At 41.9% G+C, this 12,937-nt stretch overlaps 1 protein-coding gene across 2 annotated transcripts in view; it reads left to right on the top strand.

The window, feature by feature from the left end:
• The window catches only part of pdzd2 (PDZ domain containing 2), a 30,227-nt gene extending 19,146 nt beyond the window's left edge, over positions 1-11,081 (top strand). Inside the window, exons 14-26 of one of the 2 annotated variants that reach the window (XM_078789224.1) lie at positions 29-146; positions 286-418; positions 760-844; positions 1,242-1,333; positions 1,479-1,635; positions 2,333-3,018; positions 4,672-4,816; positions 6,019-8,251; positions 8,331-8,433; positions 8,506-8,607; positions 8,708-8,975; positions 9,095-9,217; positions 10,823-11,081. In XM_078789224.1, coding sequence (XP_078645350.1) covers positions 29-146; positions 286-418; positions 760-844; positions 1,242-1,333; positions 1,479-1,635; positions 2,333-3,018; positions 4,672-4,816; positions 6,019-8,251; positions 8,331-8,433; positions 8,506-8,607; positions 8,708-8,975; positions 9,095-9,217; positions 10,823-10,989 — 4,412 coding nt within the window. In that variant the 3' untranslated portion in view covers positions 10,990-11,081. The remainder of the gene's footprint in view (positions 1-28; positions 147-285; positions 419-759; positions 845-1,241; positions 1,334-1,478; positions 1,636-2,332; positions 3,019-4,671; positions 4,817-6,018; positions 8,252-8,330; positions 8,434-8,505; positions 8,608-8,707; positions 8,976-9,094; positions 9,218-10,822) is intronic. The other variant, XM_058070949.2, reaches the window with a different exon arrangement.
• Positions 11,082-12,937: the final 1,856 nt, after the last annotated feature.

A 12,937-nucleotide genomic window follows, 5' to 3' on the forward strand; every position in this document is an offset into this window, starting at 1 on the left:
GCCGGCCTTTTTGTTTGCCTTTCCATAGAGCCTGGAGTCGGTCTAGGGATTGGAGTTTGTTTCCTCACGCCGGAAAACTCCGCTCCTGGCATCTACATCCACAACCTTGCGCTGGGTTCTGTGGCCAAGATGGACGGCAGGCTCAGGTAAGACGTGTATTCACTCTGTCATGTACACACCCAAAGACAGCTGGGATAGGCTCCAGCACCCCCGTGACCCTTGTGAGGATAAGCGGTAGAAAATGAATGAATGAATGAATATTGTTATTGCCCTCTTCACATCAAGTCGGGGGGATCAGATCCTGGAGGTGGACTCTGTGAATCTTCGTTTTGCTGCTCTCAGCGAGGCCTACGCCATCCTCAGTGAATGTGGCCCCGGGCCAGTCAGTCTCATTATTAGTCGGCACCCTAATCCCAAGGTAAGCTTTACCAACACTTTAGAGGTCGGATCAAAGGTCAAAGTGATTTTAAATCATTTTCACCTGCCACCAATGCAATCAAGCAACATAAAAAAATCAGTTGGTTTGTCTCTAAAAATCCCACGTCCAGTCCACTTGAAGCCAAACGGCTCCATTTTGATGTCATGGGGACCACTTTTGTTCTATTTTAGCCTTTAGCTTTAGTGAGGTACCAAAGCCACACATTTGGGTTTGTTTTGGTTGTTGTTAGTTGTTGTTTCAATAACATAAGACGACAGAATGGTCCCACTTTTAAGTATTTATTTTTTTAATTCCAGATTGATTCTGACGTCTTTTCTCAGGTGTCGGAGCAGGAGATGGATCATTTTATAGCTCGATCCACACACAGGAACAAAATGAAGAGCCGACAATCATCCAATGCCCAAGGTGTGACATTTTAACCTCAATGTTCATTTCCTAGCCTTTCCTACTATTATGCAAATGTCCCCACTGAGGGACGAATAAAGGCATATAGTATGGAATGATCATCCTGGTATCATTTTTTTAAGCGCTTGTCTTGATTTTTTTCAGTTTTGACTTGACGTATGTATATTACATGTCCAGAGTGTAGAGATACACTTAACACAAATGTCAATATGACACTTTTTTTTTTCTGCAAATCAAGATGCCGAATAGACAGCACAGGCACAATAAAAGTCCGCTACATAATGTCTTTATCACCCAGCAAAGGTAGAAATCTCGGAGATCGGAGCAAAAAACAAAAGGGATGCACCATATGACAACAGTATAAAAACTATATTCTGTTTTTTTTCTGATTCAAAAGGTTTTTCCTTTAAGAGCCCACCCGACAGCCAAGGAGATGGACTGCATGCCCTCAGCTGGACTATGAAGAGATTTCTTGATCCAGCCAGTAGGGTAAATACTCATTCATTCATCATATGCTGAACTAACCAAATGTAATATTTATTTGTCTTGTTGAAAGCCATGCAGTAATGCAGTAATGTATTTCATGTATTTAATGTATTTAATCCTTTTAATTCTTTTCCCTTAATAAATCCAGCAGGGGTCTCTTAGCTCAGAGACGGAGCTATTACAACACTTCTCCTCGGACATTCCTAGCCACACATTCCTGACATCGCGGGGCTCAAATAGCGATGAAACATTCCACCAACAAAGCTGCAACACCTCGATAGAGGACATGGCATCCCAGCCTCAGGGTAATACTTTTAAAAATGTTGCAAAACAAAAAACTCAGCAAGGAGATGCTTGATAGTTGACGATTCCTCCCTCTTAGCTAATTCTGGACTAAAGCTCAGTAGGCAAAAGGAATACAGTGGGGGAAAGAAGTATTTCATCCCTTGCTGATTTTGGAAGTCTACCCCCTAACAAAGATATAAAGAGTCAATCATTTTTATGTCAGCTTTACTTTAACAGAGAGCTCTGATACTCTATGCAAGATTAGGAGGATTCTGGGAAAAGCGAGCGAGAGAGAGCAGCCCAGAATGACTAAAGAGGGAGCTGGTTGATGATGTCAAGGGAGTTAGGAGCACAGTCAGTAGGAAGAGCATGAGTAAGTCTCGAGATCCTGCAGTGCCTGCAAGACCCCCCGTGAAGAAGACACATGGACAATCCAACTGAATTATAATTTTATTATTTTTTTATTATATCTTTATTTGCCCAGGCTAGCAGTTTAAGAACAAATTCTTATTTACAAATGCAGCCAGATGCAGCCAAAAAGAATTTCTACACCAACTACGAAATTGCTATGAAATACTTACAGTATTTTCCTTTGGGAAGAGTACAAAATGTACAAAATCAGCAGGGGATCGAACACTTGTCCACAGTTCCAAGATGTAACGCTTCAAAGCACCAGTTACTTTTATCAAATTCAAACCTTGTGCTTGTCACCCCCAGGAATCGCCTCATCTGGAACCGATGTGCACCATGACACCTTGCACAAAGCTGATGATCACGTTGAGGCATTTGGCTCACCCACGGTTGTATCCAATTCCACCACGGTGCGGAGCCCGCTTCTTCGCCAACGAAGGATAATGCGCTACGACGACGAGCTAAGCAAAGAGGAAGACGCAGTATCGTTAGATGTAGAAGAAGATGGCAACAGCAGACATATGAATAATGATGTGATGATACCGCTGTATGGAAGTTGCGATACCAATGACTCCAAGGCCCTTGGTTCAGAGTCACCCTTCCTGCCAATCCGTTGCCTTGGAGAGCCCACAGCAGGTGAAGATGATGGACATCTGCAGTCAAAGCATGGCCCCCAAATGGACCATGCAGTGACACCTGCTAAAAGCAAAAGCAGCGTTGAATCTCCGAATTTGACCGAGCAGCAAAAGTCAAATGTTGATGAACCATCATCAGATCAGAAGACACAATGTGGAAAAACATCCGTGACAGAAAGCGAATCGATACCCCTCCGTACCAACGTACAGACAAGTGAGCTTTCTGGCGTTTGCACTCTTGAGACCGTGACTCTGACAAGGTGTGCGGACGAATCTTTTGGGCTGGACTTGGAGATCATGGCGTCCCCTCTGAAAGTTGTCATCAACAGATTAAAATCTGGAGGAGCAGCAGAAAGGGTATGTCTGATTGACTTGACTGTTTTGTCAAGGTGGGGGTTTTGTCAGAGGTGTACCCACATTAAGTGGGGGTAAGTGGGCTGACAACTTACCGTGAACAAAGGATGTATTAATACTCAGAGTACGTGAATTGGGGTAGAGAGAATCCTCTGAGCAGCACAAGGAAGGCTGGGCCGTGACAAAGGCCAATCTCACTGCAAAAAGTGCAAGAAAAGGAGGTAGCAAAAACACAAAAAATAAGCCAGCTCGTCCCCTCACGTACCTTTATTACAGCACCCTGATGTATATAACTCCCTAAAGTGGTCTCATATGGAATCATCGCCAGAGTAAACTTCACTAGTTCAATTTATTTGTCTCCCTTGGGAGAAATTTGGTTTAGAGCAGGGGTCTCAAACTCAATTTACTTGGGGGCCACTGGAGCTAGGGTCTGGGTGAGACTGGGCCGCATCAGGTTTTCCAAAAAAAACACATTTATTAAAAACAGAAAAATATACAAACTTTTTCAGTGCTTTGGTTCCGATTTTCTACAATAAAAGCTCTGATAAAACATTCCACTGTTCTCAAATATCTTAATTTTTATTTTTCTGCAAAAAATAAGATGAAAAATAAACAAATCAAGTATAAAGAAAATCAATCAATCAGTAATAAATAAATATAATAATAATAATAAAAACTTAAGAAAGCACATATAGTTGGTGGGTAGACAAATGATTTTTTTCAGATTAAAATGAACAAAGCATTATTAGAGCCCTGTAGACATGACAAAACACGACTATAGTCACATTTATACTCTTTTTATTTACAACATATTGCGCAACTGCAGGGTCTTGAGACACATGCTAACTCGCAAACTAGAGAGCTAGCGACCTAAACGGTAGCCTTCAAGTTATTTCCTTTCAACTTAAATAGCCAAAAACTTACCACTTCCACACGGATAGGGAGGATAACTATTAACAGTTATTTAACCTTTAACATGAACATGAATCAAACGTAATAATTTTTTCTGGGTACATGATACCATACAGCATCCGTATCAAACTTGCGCTTAAACTTTCATATCAAGGCGGGGGCCTCAAACTAGTGTCCTGCGGGCCACATTTGGCCCGCGGGCCGCGTGTTTGAGAACCCTGGTTTAGAGGCAGGGTACAGCTGCATATAACCAACAGAGACATAGAAAAAACAGGCATCGTAAAAGCATATACAACAAGCATAAAAGAAACAGAGCAGAACCATAGTGGTTCCCAGAGGGATCAATGTGCAAAAAGGGGATCATCTGAGCTGTGCAATTACCAACTGGTAAACTAGTAAATTAAAGTGCACGGTATTTAAAATGCTAGTTTAAAGTGCCAGTTCACATATAGACAAGACCTCACATTTGCTGACAGAGGGACAAATGAGTGTTTGTAACATTTGTGTTTACATAGCGGAACCCTGTACCTTCTCCCTGAGTGCTCGCTCCCCACTGAAGATTACCCCCCTCTCCCTTATTCAGGTACTCTTGAGCATCACTGAATTTGACCCAACACCCCAGTAGCAATCCATGACACTACTCGGTTAATCAAAACAGAGCAGTCCATCCTTTGGCTAAGAGGAGTGTATTCCGTGCCAAAACATCTGATGTGATACCTTGCTTGCTTGTTGTCCTACTCATAGGAATCCAAAGGAGTCTTGTGTCCTGGTGATGAGATCGTAACCATTGGCGAAACACTGGTGAGCTCCTCCAGCTACCAGGAAATCTGTGAACTCATGGATAACCTTCCTATGACGCTGTCTTTGGAAGTTAAGAAACCTGTCTCAGGTAAGCCCTTCTTATGTTTGGTGTGCCTGCAACTAATACACGGAACATGCTATCAGCAAAGCAGTGCCAGAGGAACTCGGGTGGGTGGTGGGGAAACAATCTCGGGGTGCAGTTATAATCAATGCATCGTTACATCAATAAGTAGTACAGGTGGTCCTTGTATTACCAAGTTTCATGTTACCATGTTTTGTGTCGTAACGTTTCGTGGTTGCAACACTGAACAAATAAACTCTGTGCAGCGTGCAATTCACTAATATCTGTCTTCTTCATATCGAAGCTTTTGCTGCAGATTGGAAGAAAATAGACATCTATAGGCGTCTTTGGTTAATGTATTGTGTTCATTTAGTTGCAATTTAGCGCTAAGTTCCCATTTATACTACAACTTCACTTACTACATTGCCGTATACGTACACGTACGTAGACCGAGGACCTCCTGTACTGGTATTGAACACTCGTAAAATTGACAAGGAGTTCAACTGGCCTTCACTCCTTTATAACATCTATTGTAACATCCCAGATTGCTGCTCAGTAAACCCTGCAACCTTATCTTCCCTTAAACGCTGACCTTTTAGGATCAAATCTCCCTTTCCCCAAAGCAGCATCCATGCATCTGGCTATCTATCCATGGTGAATATCATGTACATATATTTTGTTCATAGTAATCATCGCTAGCTTTTTCCTCTACCATACATCCCTGCATGTAGTTTATAGATTAGTATTTCAGTACAGTAGTTTTAACCTAGCTTAGACGTCTCTTTAACTGCATAGACATTGCCGTGGAGCCTGGTAACACAATTTTTATCAAATAATTACAATGCCTCAATAATAGGGGTATAATTGTACATGTCATCAGATTTTTCAGAAAAGTATGGAGACATGCTAATTTTTCACAGACACATTATGTACATTAGGTGTTTGTCGTGTCATGCATTTAGCGGGTAAATAGAGTGCAGGGGTCATGACAATAACATGAAAGCAATGTGCCGCCATTGTTCAGTAGCAATGGGGAATGGTTACCGTTAGTACTATACTTCAACCTTTACTACAAATATAATTCAAACTCTTACAGTTGTCTACACCCTTGCACTTTACTGTCAACTGTGCCCGCTATTTAGGGGGGGTCATTCTCAGACCACCTGCAAATAAACAACCAATATGACCCCTACTGACTAAACTTTCTACTCTTTCATTTTGGATTCAAGTTGTAGTTGGGCTGCCCACACTGAAGAAGTCCTCGGGGAGCAGTGATGGAGCCATAAGCCTGATCCCAGACAAATCCCTTCGGGGATCATCGGATGAGGACCAAGGATTAAATGCAAATATCCAACATTCGAACCCCAAACCCCAAACAAACCATGACGGTCCTACACCTATCTCTAACATTGATGATATCATACAAGAAATGAGCCACATCGTCCATCGTTCCGCCTGCATTACACCTGCAGAAAACATATGTGACAGAGACCACCTTCACGTTCCGGCCCTGCAGAGTCCCCAGCACGATTCCCCAATGTATGCTTTGAATGAAAACTGTACCCTCCTTTCAAATTCTCCTGCGCATGCCAACCAAAGTAAGGAATACATATCTACAGCTTCAGATACATTATGCCCACAAAGGTTTGATACCTTGCATAAAGGGAAAGACCACAAAGGAGATGCCAGTGATTCAAGTGGTGACTTCACAAGTGCCAAGCTCAATAAAATGGCCAGTGGCAATTCTAATCTCGAAGAGAAAGAGCATCTCTGTCCCTGCGATGACCAAGTACCTGCTGCAGATGTACATGCAAACACAACATCAAACGGGTATTTGCCTTCGCAGCCTGCCAGTGAGAAGAAAAAGAGTAGCGTGGTTCTTGGCTCCCAACGGGCGAATGTCTCAGCCACAGAGAAACTCCGCCCACCTTCACACGCAACGTCGCCATCCCGCATGGAGAGCAAAATGAATAGTGAGGTTGACTCGGACTCTGGCAAACGTAACGGCAACCTTCCCCCACCTGATTGTCCCGATTACACTACCGCTACGATGTTGCCTTGTGATGCCTTGTTGGACTCTGATGCATTGAAGCAGAAGACTTACCATGTAACCACTGACGGTTCAAGTAGAACCGAGTCTACAATTGGTCAAATCTCAAATGCTAGACCAATCCCCGCCTTTTGTGATACATTTCAAGTTGACAATAGCCCTAAACTTAAGGGTCTACGGATAAAGACCAATAAAGCACCAGAGGAGCCATCCCAAAATCATACCAAGAATCCGAGTCCAGTTCTTTCAAACATCGACATGGTCTTGAACCAGCCCACAGAGTTAGCATCAGAGGACACAAGGGTTCCCAATTTGAAGGCCAGTAACCAGCATGATAGAAACAGTGTAGCCCTACCCAAATGTGGTCTACGAAGGACTGAGCGTGAGGCTTCAGATGACTCATTTGGATCCATCATTTCAAACGAGAAGACCAACAACGACGGAGGTGTCACGCCAACGTCAAAACCCCACACACTTTTACACCAACCTGCCACTCAGAGAACGTTCATAGAAGTTAAACTCTACTCTTTATCAAGTACCTCACACCCTACGGCAAACGAGCGCACTACGGACTCAAAGAGCTCGTCCTTCGCTAATGCAGGCACCAGTGTAGTCCCACATTCCAAATCCATACTACGGACAACAAATTGCATTTTTGGTGAACTGAAGAAAAGCCATTCGGCAACAAACGATAACCTGAAAGCTACTGTGGAGTCAAGTGATCAACCGAAGTCTGGAATCTCCAAACTGTACAAGAAAACAATGCTGAGGCGAAGCTTTATCACAGACACGCCCTTTTCTGTGGACTACAATCCCTTCTCTGTCCAACACAAAATAAAGTCTTTCGAAAACCTGGCTCACTTTGACAAACGTTTGGCTAAAAGTGATATTCAGTCATACGCTCTGGCGTACGGAACCTCGCTAAACCAAAGGATTGCTGGTTATCTTGGCTTAACGAACTCATTTGACTACCAGACACGCCAACAGCTATCGACCCCCCCATCAGTAAAACCTCCGTCAAACATCGCTTTGATAAACCCCCACCCTCCATTTGGGAGCTCTAATGCAGGTCACCCGACAAAGGACGGTCTTGTCTCGAAAATCCTGATGAAAGTTCCTGATGTCACACCAGGAACCCCACCGGTTGTGCGGAGGAAAAATGCCCGACTGTCTTGCCACCGGTTGCGGCAGTCCAGGGCTCTCAGTATGCCTGAACTGGGGAAGCTAAGCACAGGCGACTTGTTGGCCGGAATAGATGCTGTGGGAGAGAAAACTGAGCCTGCCATTCACGATTTGGGTTCTTCACCTTCTGCAACCCTAACAAAAGAAAGCCAGATTAACAGTGGATCCACGCAAGGAACACATGAAAGAAACTCTGAGGTCCTTGGACAACAATCTGGCTCATCAGTCATGTAAGGAATTGTGTTCACCCAGATAAGATACCCTTCATGGGATTCAATTCCAATAAAATAAAACGTATCTTGTGTACAGGTTCAAAGATGTAGCACCTTCTCCTGTTCAAACGCTTCCATTGACTCGGACGAATAAGACGTCCGTCCCTGCTCAGCTTAAGGAAAGCAAAGCGTTCATCGAGGTATGACGTGAACTTCCACATCATTTAGTCGTCACGAAGCCTTTTCAGTTAGTTTTGTCTTCATCTCCACAGGTGAGCAACCATTCACACCTTGTGGTCCTGCATAAAGAGGAAGGCTCCGGGCTTGGCTTTAGTATCGCTGGAGGAAGTGACCTCGAGCAGAAGATGATCACTGTAAGTAAACTCATTGGTCAGCATTTCTACACAAGTGTCCTAAAATCCTACAGTACTACAGTGTTTTGGCAGTACTTTACCAGTGTATAATGGTCACCAGGTCCATCGGGTCTTCAGCAAAGGTGCGGCAAGCCTGGAGGGCACCATCCTCAGGGGTGACCAAATCCTATCCATAAATGGCACAAGTCTGGAAGGAAAAACCCACGGGGAGGCTGTTTCTTGCCTACATCAAGCTAAAGGCTCAAATCCAGCCTTAGTGCTTATTTGCAGGGGTGTGATCAATGAAAGGAGTACTGAAAAGCCTGACTCGAGACATAAGCCACAGACGGGCTTCTCGACCCTCAAGACGTCTTTGGAGAAAAGACCAGGTAGAGTTTTTGCTCAATAATAATCCGTATGAAGCTGTCATATTTGAATTGAAATGTAAAGTGCATTATAAATCAAATACAGTAATGCCAACATGGAGTCTTACGCTCCGGTGTTCTAGGTCCAGATGGGGTTTTGAAAGTTGAGCTTCACAAGACGTCTGCTGGTCTTGGCTTCAGCCTGGATGGCGGAAAATCCTCAAGTCACGGAGACAAGCCCCTAACTGTGAAACGCATTTTCAAAGGTGATTTGGGGGGCGGGGGGGTCATTTTATACTAAAAGTCACACTTTCTTCTTAGTTGGGTTGGTCCTTCTATCTCAAAATCAATATTTAAAACATACAATTCATTAAAATCTTCCGCTCATTCAGGACACAGAATTTTTGGGTCATTTCGTATATTCCATGCCCAGTTTCCCAGTTTCCCAGTATTTAACCAACATTCTGCTTGTTCTACAGCAGGGGTCTCAAACATGCAGCCCGCAGGCCAAATGTGGCCCGCAGGACACTATTTTGAGGCCCCCGCCTTGATATGAAAGTTTAATGTTAGTGCAGCCCGCGCAAGTTTGATATGGATGCTGTATGGTATCATGTACCCAGAAAAAATTATTACGTTTGATTCATGTTCATGTTAAAGGTTAAATAACTGTTAATAGTTATCCTCCCTATCCGTGTGGAAGTGGTAAGTTTTTGGCTATTTAAGTTGAAAGGAAATAACTTGGAGGCTACCGTTTAGGTCGCTAGCTCTCTAGTTTGTGAGTTAGCATGTGTCTCAAGACCCTGCAGTTGCGCAATATGTTGTAAATAAAAAGTATAAATGTGACTATAGTCGTGTTTTGTCATGTCTACAGGGCTCTAATAATGCTTTGTTCATTTTAATCTGAAAAAAATCATTTGTCTACCCACCAACTATATGTGCTTTCTTAAGTTTTTATTATTATTATTATATTTATTTATTACTGATTGATTGATTTTCTTGATTTGTTTATTTATTTTGTGTAGAAAAATAAAAATGAAGATATTTGAGAACAGTGGAATGTTTTATCAGAGCTTTTATTGTCGAAAATTGGAACCAAAGCCACGTTTTTTAAAATTTTTGTTTTTAATAAATGCGTTTTTTGGGGGTTTTTTTGGAAAACCTGATGCGGCCCAGTCTCATCCAGACCCGAGCTCCAGTGGCCCCCAAGTAAATTGAGTTTGAGACCCCTGTTCTCCTGGGTGACATGGCTCATTGGTGTAGTTGTTTTCCAATCCGATGGTTGCTGGTTCAATCATCCATCCTGCTGTTATCATTCAACATATGAATGATAGACAAATTAAATGGTGCCCCCTACTGGTGAAAATTTATTTTTCATTTCTGTAGTATTCTTATTCTATAGGTCGACATGGCTCATTCCTGGTGGTTGCTGGTTCGAACCTCAGTCCTTTTTGTAATCATTCAACGCATTTATAAATTGCAACATTTCAAATTCTGCCATTTAAATTCAATATTTAATGTGTAATTTTTTCCCATTGAAATGATTAAAATCCCCCTATTGATGGAAATTAATTTTACATTTAACATTGAGTGATGTGGAATGAGATTGGAAGCTCGGTGAATTTGCTTACTGGTAACTTCCTTGTTGGACTCGCTGGCTTGTTGTGTTCATTTAGCCTGTATGTTCTTTGTGCTTGTTCTTGTTGTGTAGTTGAATAACTGTTCAGGTGTTACGCCAACATAGCGGACACCTATTTAGTCTGTTGTGAAAATTCAACCCCGATATCGGAGCTTTTTCAAGTGGATTTGGGGGAAAAAAATAAGAGAATGCACCTCAACTTCCCGGTTTTTATTGCTATGTTTTTCCATGACAGGAGGCGCTGCTGAGCTGTCCGGGCTGATCGAGGTTGGCGATGAGGTCTTGTCCATCAATGGATTGTCTCTGGAGGGTCTCATGCATCACGATGCCTGGAAAATCATCAAGGCTACGAATGACGGGACCAATCACCTTACCATCCGCAAGTCCAGTGAACGTCTGTAATCTACGTTTGTGGTACATCTTGATATTTGCAGTGACGTGCGGTGAGGTTCATGGCTGGTGAGGCACTGACTTCTTTGGAGTTTTTCATGAAATACAGGATAACACGGGTTGCTCGTTATGAGGATAACCAAAAAAAAGGAAAATAATTCATTTTGTTGAAATAAATGTTTTCAGGTACGTCTTAAAATATATTTATTTGGTTTTTTTTTTTACTTTTTTATGTATATGAAGTACACACAAGCTTACCTTCTCCAGTAAAAGTTAAGATACTTTGTTGTAAAAGTCAGATCACCTCCTGATGAGCTTGGGTATATAATTTCATTCATTCATTCAGCAGAGTTTAAAAATATATTGAATGCTTTGTGGAAGGATGTCAGTGACGAGCACCTTCCAAAGCATGCCCCCCCCCCCTCCATTCAGGAAGAAGTGGTACTGCAAATGACACTTCTATTGTATTGTCGTATTAGAACAGGGGTCTCAAACTCAATTTACTTGGGGGCCACTGGAGCTCGGGTCTGGGTGAGACTGGGCTGCATCAGGTTTGCCAAAAAAAAAAACGCATTTATTAAAAACCAAAAAATTTTAAAAACTTCGCTTTGGTTCCAATTTTCTACAATAAAAGCTCAGATAAAAAATTTCACTGTTCTGAAATATCTTACTTTTTATTTTTCTACACAAAATAAGATAAAAAATAAATAAACAAATCAAGAATAAAGAAAATCAATCAATCAGTAATAAATAAATATAATAATAATAATAAAAAGTTAAGAAAGCACATATAGTTGGTGGGTAGACAAATGATTTTTTTCATATTAAAATGAACAAAGCATTATTAGAGCCCTGTAGACATGACAAAACACGACTATAGTCACATTTATACTCTTTTTATTTACAACATATTGCGCAACTGCAGGGTCTTGAGACACATGCTAACTCGCAAACTAGAGAGCTAGCCACCTAAACGGTAGCCTTCAAGTTATTTCCTTTCAACTTAAATCGCCAAAAACTTACCACTTCCACACGGATAGGGAGGATAACTATTAACAGTTATTTAACCTTTAACATGAACATGAATCAAACGTAATCATTTTTTCTGGGTACATGATAGACGGGGGCCTCAAACTAGTCTCCTGCGGGCCACATTTGGCCCGTGGGCCACATGTTTGAGACCCCTGGATTAGAAAGACTTCATACTGACTTTAAAGACATTACATTATAAAGATGTCCGGTATAATAAATGTTGACAAACAGAAACTGGCAGGTGCCATAAGCCAATTCAGTATGAACACAGACATTTAGCGTAGCTTGAAAACTAAGTCAATTGGAATCATGCAGGAAATACCCACAAATAACACAGTTCAATGGACAAATATGAATATTTATTTATTCATTTTTGTATTTTTCATCATGCCAGGGAGCTGAGACTCCATGTCACAGGAATGTACAGTTCTGGGATCAGTATACAGAGTTGTGGTCAGAAGTACACTCATCATGGGCATTATTATTTATTTCAACCAACAGTGGAATGGTTGCATAACATATTTTTATGGTTTTTAAAACAAAAATCGGGTGCACAAGTGCTGTTCTGCTTTTGGAACCGTTTTTGTGCCGAATGTTCTTTCCTCGGAATTAGTGTCTTTGGTTATGGATTGTATTTTGAATGAGCTTTATGAGTTATTTGAGTATCTCATTGCTTACATGTGCTGCTTTTCTATAATCATAATATATGAGTGCTAAATCCAGCATATTTTGATGAAAACTTTCCCCTCACCAACTGGACCAACCAGTCCAGGGTCATCTGGGATAGGCTCCAGTATATCCCCGCAAGCCTAAGGACGCCCAAGCGGCATTAAAAATGTCCATTGTCCTGTGGGAACATCCGATTGCGTCCACGTTTCGGCCGTCTTGTCGTTCATTTGAGGTGGAGAAGAATGTGGAGGCAGTCCTG

The sequence above is a fragment of the Doryrhamphus excisus genome, linkage group LG3 (assembly GCF_037039965.1).
Source record: "Doryrhamphus excisus strain RoL-2023G ecotype Guam linkage group LG3, RoL_Dexc_Guam_v1.1, whole genome shotgun sequence".
In the NCBI taxonomy this organism is placed as follows: Eukaryota; Metazoa; Chordata; class Actinopteri; order Syngnathiformes; family Syngnathidae; genus Doryrhamphus; species Doryrhamphus excisus.